At 48.0% G+C, this 10000-nt stretch overlaps 1 protein-coding gene across 1 annotated transcript in view; it reads right to left on the reverse strand.

The window, feature by feature from the left end:
• Positions 1–4253: 4253 nt before the first annotated feature.
• The window catches only part of LOC127925203 (anoctamin-1-like), a gene marked incomplete at both ends in the record, with an annotated part of 103149 nt that continues 97402 nt past the window's right edge, over positions 4254–10000 (reverse strand). Inside the window, 3 exons of the mRNA XM_052510090.1 lie at positions 4254–4402; positions 9583–9683; positions 9780–9837. Of these exons, the coding sequence (XP_052366050.1) occupies positions 4254–4402; positions 9583–9683; positions 9780–9837 (308 nt within the window). The remainder of the gene's footprint in view (positions 4403–9582; positions 9684–9779; positions 9838–10000) is intronic.

Genomic DNA, 10000 nt, shown 5'->3' on the forward strand with positions numbered 1-10000 from the left:
GCTGTATCGGTTCCTGGTTCAACATTTTTTTGAGTGGGGCATGCTTATTTATTTAAGATGGTGAGGAAAGCACTTTTAAAGAATAACCAGGAATCCTCTACTGACAGAATGAGGTCAATATCCTTCCAGGATACCCAGGCCAGGTCGATTAGAAAGGCCTGCTCGCTGAAGTGGTTTAGGGAAGTCAACAAATGAGAGCGCCTGGGGAATGGGAATGGAGCTAGGCGCTGCAGGGCCTGGATTAACCTCTACATCACCAGAGGAACAGAGGAGGAGTAGGATAAGGGTACGGCTAAAGGCTATAAGAACTGGTTGTCTAGTGCGTTCGGAACAGAGAGTAAAAGGAGCAGGTTTCTGGGCACGGACGAATAGATTCAAGGCATAATCTATGGTAGGACGTGAATACAGTGGAGATAAACCTAGGCATTGAGTGACGATGAGAGGTTTTGTCTATAGAGCCACCATTTAGACCAGGTGAGGTCAACCGCATGTGTGGGAGGTGAAACAAAATACCTAGTTAAGGCATATTGATCAGGGCTGGAGTCTCTACAGTGAAATAAGACAATAATCACTAACCAAAACAGCAATGGACAAGACATATTGACATTAGGGAGAGGCATGCGTAGCCGAGTGATCATGGGGACCAGTGGGAAGCTAGGTGAGCTGGAGACACGGAGATTCAGACAGCTAGCTGGCCGGGTCTAAAAGGCTAGCAGAAGGGCCTTAGCAGGGCTTCTTAACGGAAGAAGTCTGTTGTAACCCCCTCGTATGGTTACGTCGGCAGACCAGTCATGATGGATCAGCAGGGCTCCGTGTGGTAAAAGGGTCCAGGCCAATTGGCAAAATAGGTATTGTAGCCCAAGAAATTGGCTGAAGGTCCTCTTCAGCTAACATTCCAATATGCTCTAAACAGCTAGCAGGCTAGCGGATGGGCCTTCAGGGGATGTCGCAACAGAGGAACATGTTGAAACCCATCGGCAGATTATGTCGGTAGACCAGTCGTGATGGAATCGTCGGTGCTCAGTGTCGGCAGTAAAAGGTGTTCAGGCCAAATTGGCAAAATATGTATTGTAGCCCAAGGAGTGGCTGATGGACCTCTTCATCGAGCCGGGAGATGGGACTAGCACGAGGCTAGTTCCAGGCTCACTGGTGTTTGTGTTGGGACAGAGACGATAGCCAGGGGGTAGCCACTCGGATAGCAGCTAGCTGGGAGATGGGCCTAGCACGAGGCTAGTTCCAGGCTCACTGGTGTTTGTGTTGGGACAGAGACGATAGCCAGGGGGTAGCCACTTGGATAGCAGCTAGCTGGGAGATGGGTCTAGCACGAGGCTAGTTCCAGGCTCACTGGTGTTTGTGTTGGGACAGAGACGATAGCCAGGGGGTAGCCACTCGGATAGCAGCTAGCTGGGAGATGGGCCTAGCACGAGGCTAGTTCCAGGCTCACTGGTGTTTGTGTTGGGACAGAGACGATAGCCAGGGGGTAGCCACTTGAATAGCAGCTAGCTGGGAGATGGGCCTAGCACGAGGCTAGTTCCAGGCTCACTGGTGTTTGTGTTGGGACAGAGACGATAGCCAGGGGGTAGCCACTCAGATAGCAGCTAGCTAGCTGTGATGATCCAGGTGAAAAGGTTCAGAGCTTGTGGTAGGAAACCGGAGATGTGGAGAAAAAGCAGTCCGGTATGATCTGGGTTGAGTCGCTCTATGCTGACTGGCAGTGGCTAACTGACTACTAGCTAGTAAGCTGGCTATCTCCTGTTGGGGGTTCCGGTTCTGCAGTATAGAAAATAGCAGATCCATACCATATTGGGTGGCGGGTTGTAGGAGAGCATGTTGAAACTGAGGTTAAAAATATTAAAAATATATACGAAATATATACGAAGGAAAAAAAAGATATATACACGGGACACAACAAGACAAAGACGCCTGAACTGCTACGCCATCTTGGATCTGGGATGAGGTTCAGTGATAAAGTAATCTACAGTAGCCAAGAGATGAGCTGTAAGTGTACCAAGCCTAAGAGAGAGAGACAGAGAGGCAGGGTGGTACGGTCTCTGTCCAGGTAACAGGGTGGTACGGTCTCTGTCCAGGTAACAGGGTGGTACGGTCTCTGTCCAGGTAACAGGGTGGTACGGTCTCTGTCCAGGTAACAGGGTGGTACGGTCTCTGTCCAGGTAACAGGGTGGTACGGTCTCTGTCCAGGTAACAGGGTGGTACGGTCTCTGTCCAGGTAACAGGGTGGTACGGTCTCTGTCCAGGTAACAGGGTGGTACGGTCTCTGTCCAGGTAACAGGGTGGTACGGTCTCTGTCCAGGTAACAGGGTGGTACGGTCTCTGTCCAGGTAACAGGGTGGTACGGTCTCTGTCCAGGTAACAGGGTGGTACGGTCTCTGTCCAGGTAACAGGGTGGTACGGTCTCTGTCCAGGTAACAGGGTGGTATGGTCTCTGTCCAGGTAACAGGGTGGTACGGTCTCTGTCCAGGTAACAGGGTGGTACGGTCTCTGTCCAGGTAACAGGGTGGTACGGTCTCTGTCCAGGTAACAGGGTGGTACGGTCTCTGTCCAGGTAACAGGGTGGTACGGTCTCTGTCCAGGTAACAGGGTGGTATGGTCTCTGTCCAGGTAACAGGGTGGTACGGTCTCTGTCCAGGTAACAGGGTGGTACGGTCTCTGTCCAGGTAACAGGGTGGTACGGTCTCTGTCCAGGTAACAGGGTGGTACGGTCCTGTCCAGGTAACAGGGTGGTACGGTCTCTGTCCAGGTAACAGGGTGGTACGGTCTCTGTCCAGGTAACAGGGTGGTACGGTCTCTGTCCAGGTAACAGGGTGGTACGGTCTCTGTCCAGGTAACAGGGTGGTACGGTCTCTGTCCAGGTAACAGGGTGGTACGGTCTCTGTCCAGGTAACAGGGTGGTACGGTCTCTGTCCAGGTAACAGGGTGGTACGGTCTCTGTCCAGGTAACAGGGTGGTACGGTCTCTGTCCAGGTAACAGGGTGGTACGGTCTCTGTCCAGGTAACAGGGTGGTACGGTCTCTGTCCAGGTAACAGGGTGGTACGGTCTCTGTCCAGGTAACAGGGTGGTACGGTCTCTGTCCAGGTAACAGGGTGGTACGGTCTCTGTCCAGGTAACAGGGTGGTACGGTCTCTGTCCAGGTAACAGGGTGGTACGGTCTCTGTCCAGGTAACAGGGTGGTACGGTCTCTGTCCAGGTAACAGGGTGGTACGGTCTCTGTCCAGGTAACAGGGTGGTACGGTCTCTGTCCAGGTAACAGGGTGGTACGGTCTCTGTCCAGGTAACAGGGTGGTACGGTCTCTGTCCAGGTAACAGGGTGGTACGGTCTCTGTCCAGGTAACAGGGTGGTACGGTCTCTGTCCAGGTAACAGGGTGGTACGGTCTCTGTCCAGGTAACAGGGTGGTACGGTCTCTGTCCAGGTAACAGGGTGGTACGGTCTCTGTCCAGGTAACAGGGTGGTACGGTCTCTGTCCAGGTAACAGGGTGGTACGGTCTCTGTCCAGGTAACAGGGTGGTACGGTCTCTGTCCAGGTAACAGGGTGGTACGGTCTCTGTCCAGGTAACAGGGTGGTACGGTCTCTGTCCAGGTAACAGGGTGGTACGGTCTCTGTCCAGGTAACAGGGTGGTACGGTCTCTGTCCAGGTAACAGGGTGGTACGGTCTCTGTCCAGGTAACAGGGTGGTACGGTCTCTGTCCAGGTAACAGGGTGGTACGGTCTCTGTCCAGGTAACAGGGTGGTATGGTCTCTGTCCAGGTAACAGGGTGGTACGGTCTCTGTCCAGGTAACAGGGAGGTATGGTCTCTGTCCAGGTAACAGGGTGGTACGGTCTCTGTCCAGGTAACAGGGAGGTACGGTCTCTGTCCAGGTAACAGGGTGGTACGGTCTCTGTCCAGGTAACAGGGTGGTACGGTCTCTGTCCAGGTAACAGGGTGGTACGGTCTCTGTCCAGGTAACAGGGTGGTACGGTCTCTGTCCAGGTAACAGGGTGGTACGGTCTCTGTCCAGGTAACAGGGTGGTACGGTCTCTGTCCAGGTAACAGGGTGGTACGGTCTCTGTCCAGGTAACAGGGTGGTATGGTCTCTGTCCAGGTAACAGGGTGGTACGGTCTCTGTCCAGGTAACAGGGAGGTATGGTCTCTGTCCAGGTAACAGGGAGAGAGAGGCAGGGTGGTATGGTCCAGGTGTCTAGTTAATCACCTGACCTCCTCACCTCTGTTATCTACTGTTACTATATACTCACTCATCTCCATGTACTCAGGGGTCAGTCCTTCAAAGGGGACCAGGGTGTAGTCCAGGTTCCACTGTTGAGGAGGTCTGGCACGCTGCTCCTCTCTCTCCTCCAATGAAATCCCCTTACCCTTCCATGCTCGGATCAACTTCTTCAACTTACTGACGAGGGAGAGCGAGAAGGGAGGAAGAGATGGAGAGAGAAAAGGAGAGATGGAGTCAGAGAGAAAGAGAACCATGAAACTCGATGACACCAAGACACTATAGGACACTATAGGACACAATAGGACACTATGAGCTGCTATAAGTTGCTATGCGCCCCAGTGAATCAGCACAGAGTAATGGAGAATATGCTAACATTAAAAAAGACGCTATGAACCACTATGAGCCACTATGAGCCACTATGAGCCACTATGAGCCACTATGAGCCACTATGAAACCACTATGAGCCACTACGAGCCACTACGAGCCACTACGAGTCACTACGAGCCACTACGAGCCACTACGAGCCACTATGAGCCACTATGAGCCCACTATGAGCCACTACGAGCCACTATGAGCCACTATGAGCCACTATGAGCCAGTATGAGCCACTATGAGCCACTATGAACCACTATGAGCCACTATGAGCCACTATGAGCCACTATGAGCCACTATGAGCCACTATGAACCACTATGAACCACTATGAACCAGTATGAGTCACTATGAACCACTATGAGCCACTATGAGTCACTATGAGTCACTATGAGTCACTATGAGCCACTATGAGCCACTATGAACCACTATGAACCACTATGAACCACTATGAGTCACTATGAGTCACTATGAGTCACTACGAGCCACTAGGAAACCCAGTGAAGCAGCACAGAGTAGTAGACAACGTCCTAACATTAAAATATTAAAATGAGCCACAATGAGCCACTATGAGCCACTATGAGCCACTATGAACCACTATGAACCACTATGAGCCACTATGAACCACTATGAGCCACTATGAACCACTATGAGCCACTATGAACCGCTATGAGCCACTATGAAACCACTAGGAGCCACTATTAGCCACTAGGAGCCACTACGAGCCCCAGTGAAGTAGCACAGAGTAGTAGAGAACGTCCTTACATTAAAATATTAAATGAGCCACAATGAGCCACTATGAACCACTACGAACCACTATGAACCGCTATGAAACCACTAGGAGCCACAATGAGCCACTATGAACCACTATGAACCGCTATGAAACCACTATGAGCCACTATGAAACCACTAGGAGCCACTATGAAACCACTATGAGCAACTATGAAACCACTATGAGCCACTATGAAACCACTAGGAGCCCCAGTGAGAAAGCACAGAGTAGTAGAGAACGTCCTAACATTAAAATGAGCCACTATGAACTACTATAAACCACTATGCGCCACTATGAACCACTATGAGCCACTATGAACCACTATGAGCCACTGTGAACCACTAGGAGCCACTGTGAACCACTATGAACCACTATGAACTACTATGAGCCACTATGAGCCACTATTAACCACTATTAACCACTATGAGCCACTATTAACCACTATTAACCACTATGAACCACTATGAACCACTATGAGCCACTATGAGCCACTGTGAACCACTGAACCACTATGAACTACTATGAACCACTATGAGCCACTAGGAGCCACTATGAACCACTATGAGCCACTATGAGCCACTGTGAACCACTGAACCACTATGAACTACTATGAACCACTATGAGCCACTATTAACCACTATGAACCACTATGAGACACTATGAACCACTATGAGCCACTGTGAACCACTGAACCACTATGAACTACTATGAACCACTATGAGCCACTAGGAGCCACTATTAACCACTATGAGCCACTGTGAACCACTATGAACCCCAGGGAAGCAGCACAGAGTAATAGAACGTCCTAACATTAAAATATTAAATAACACACTATGAGCCACTATGAGCCACTATGAACCACTATGAGTCCCAGTGAAGCAGCACAGAGTAAGAGAACGTCCTAACATTAAAATATTAAATAAGACACTATGAGCCACTATGAACAACTATGATCCACTATGAACCACTATGAACCACTATGAGCCACTATGAGTCCCAGTGAAGCAGCACAGAGTAATAGAGAACATCCTAACATTAAAATATTAAATAACACACTATGAGCCACTATGAGCCACTATGAACCACTATGAGTCCCAGTGAAGCAGCACAGAGTAAGAGAACGTCCTAACATTAAAATATTAAATAAGACACTATGAGCCACTATGAGCCACTATGAGCCACTATGAAACACTATGAACCACTGAGCCACTATGAGCCACTATGAGCCACTATGAACCACTATGAGCCACTATGAGCCACTATGATCCACTATGAGCCACTATGAGCCACTATGAACCACTATGAACCACTATGAGCCAGTATGAGCCAGTATGAGCCACTATGAGCCACTATGAACCACTATGAGTCACTATGAGTCACTATGAGTCACTATGAACCACTATGAACCACTACGAACCACTATGAGCCACTATGAACCACTATGAACCACTATGAGTCACTATGAGTCACTATGAGTCACTACGAGCCACTAGGAAACCCAGTGAAGCAGCACAGAGTAGTAGACAACGTCCTAACATTAAAATATTAAAATGAGCCACAATGAGCCACTATGAGCCACTATTAACCACTATGAGCCACTATGAGCCACTGTGAACCACTGAACCACTATGAACTACTATGAACCACTATGAGCCACTATTAACCACTATGAACCACTATGAGACACTATAAACCACTATGAGCCACTGTGAACCACTGAACCACTATGAACTACTATGAACCACTATGAGCCACTAGGAGCCACTATTAACCACTATGAGCCACTGTGAGCCACTATGAACCCCAGGGAAGCAGCACAGAGTAATAGAACGTCCTAACATTAAAATATTAAATAACACACTATGAGCCACTATGAGCCACTATGAACCACTATGAGTCCCAGTGAAGCAGCACAGAGTAAGAGAACGTCCTAACATTAAAATATTAAATAAGACACTATGAGCCACTATGAACAACTATGATCCACTATGAACCACTATGAACCACTATGAGCCACTATGAGTCCCAGTGAAGCAGCACAGAGTAATAGAGAACATCCTAACATTAAAATATTAAATAACACACTATGAGCCACTATGAGCCACTATGAACCACTATGAGTCCCAGTGAAGCAGCACAGAGTAAGAGAACGTCCTAACATTAAAATATTAAATAAGACACTATGAGCCACTATGAGCCACTATGAGCCACTATGAACCACTATGAGCCACTATGAGCCACTATGAGCCACTATGAGTCACTATGAACCACTATGAACCACTATGAGCCACTATGAGTCACTATGAGTCACTATGAACCACTATGAGCCACTATGAACCACTATGAACCAATATGAGTCACTATGAGTCACTATGAGTCACTACGAGCCACTAGGAAACCCAGTGAAGCAGCACAGAGTAGTAGACAACGTCCTAACATTAAAATATTAAAATGAGCCACAATGAGCCACTATGAGCCACTATGAGCCACTATGAACCACTATGAACCACTATGAGCCACTATGAACCACTATGAGCCACTATGAACCACTATGAGCCACTATGAACCGCTATGAGCCACTATGAAACCACTAGGAGCCACTATTAGCCACTAGGAGCCACTACGAGCCCCAGTGAAGCAGCACAGAGTAGTAGAGAACGTCCTTACATTAAAATATTAAATGAGCCACAATGAGCCACTATGAACCACTACGAACCACTATGAACCGCTATGAAACTACTATGAGCCACAATGAGCCACTATGAACCACTATGAGCCGCTATGAAACCACTATGAGCCACTATGAAACCACTAGGAGCCACTATGAAACCACTAGGAGCCACTATGAAACCACTAGGAGCCACTATGAAACCACTAGGAGCCACTATGAAACCACTAGGAGCCACTATGAAACCACTAGGAGCCACTATGAAACCACTATGAAACCACTATGAGCAACTATGAAACCACTATGAGCCACTATGAAACCACTAGGAGCCCCAGTGAGAAAGCACAGAGTAGTAGAGAACGTCCTAACATTAAAATGAGCCACTATGAACTACTATAAACCACTATGCGCCACTATGAACCACTATGAGCCACTATGAACCACTATGAGCCACTGTGAACCACTAGGAGCCACTGTGAACCACTATGAACCACTATGAACTACTATGAGCCACTATGAGCCACTATTAACCACTATGAGCCACTATTAACCACTATTAACCACTATGAACCACTATGAACCACTATGGGCCACTGTGAACCACTGAACCACTATGAACTACTATGAACCACTATGAGCCACTAGGAGCCACTATTAACCACTATGAGCCACTATGAGCCACTGTGAACCACTGAACCACTATGAACTACTATGAACCACTATGAGCCACTATTAACCACTATGAACCACTATGAGACACTATGAACCACTATGAGCCACTGTGAACCACTGAACCACTATGAACTACTATGAACCACTATGAGCCACTAGGAGCCACTATTAACCACTATGAGCCACTGTGAGCCACTATGAACCCCAGGGAAGCAGCACAGAGTAATAGAACGTCCTAACATTAAAATATTAAATAAGACACTATGAGCCACTATGAGCCACTATGAACCACTATGAGTCCCAGTGAAGCAGCACAGAGTAAGAGAACGTCCTAACATTAAAATATTAAATAAGACACTATGAGCCACTATGAACAACTATGATCCACTATGAACCACTATGAACCACTATGAGCCACTATGAGTCCCAGTGAAGCAGCACAGAGTAATAGAGAACATCCTAACATTAAAATATTAAATAACACACTATGAGCCACTATGAGCCACTATGAACCACTATTAACCACTATGAGTCCCAGTGAAGCAGCACAGAGTAAGAGAACGTCCTAACATTAAAATATGAAATAAGACACTATGAGCCACTATGAGCCACTATGAGCCACTATGAACCACTATGAACCACTATGAGCCACTATGAGTCCCAGTGAAGCAGCACAGAGTAATAGAGAACGTCCTAACATTAAAATATTAAACCCCTGATATTGATGTTAGGCTCATAAAGTCAGGAGAGAAAATGTCCTTCAGCAGAATGTCCTTAATGGCAGATATAGAGGAGGAATGGGCAGGGCAGTGTGTGCGTGTGCGTGCGTGCGTGCGTGCGTGCGCGTGTGCGTGCGTGTGTGTGTGTGTACTCACGGGATGCCGATCTCAAAGACATTGTTCTGAATGAGTTGTTTTCCCACCATGATGATGCTGAGCTGAATACATAACTCTATTAAACAGCCTCCAGGGGCACACTGAGAGGGAGAGAGAGGGGGGGCAGAGCCAAGAGTATGACAGAGGCCAGACAGTAAGATGGAAGCAAGAACATTAGCATACAAACACCCCCTCACCTCCTCCATCCGGTAGTCATTAAAAACATAGACGTAGTCTCCCGGCCTGCCTGCAAACCTGTCAACACACACACACCAGGGTGAGTATAATTATATAAAGGCTGTCAAAGACCTGTTCTATTCAGTATGATAGTATGGGTGTCTGTGTTCTGTCTCATCAAACGGTCAACAACCCCTAACCCCTAACCCTAACCCCTAACCCTAACCCTAACCCTAACCCC

The sequence above is a fragment of the Oncorhynchus keta genome, unplaced genomic scaffold (assembly GCF_023373465.1).
Source record: "Oncorhynchus keta strain PuntledgeMale-10-30-2019 unplaced genomic scaffold, Oket_V2 Un_contig_5276_pilon_pilon, whole genome shotgun sequence".
NCBI lineage: Eukaryota > Metazoa > Chordata > Actinopteri > Salmoniformes > Salmonidae > Oncorhynchus > Oncorhynchus keta.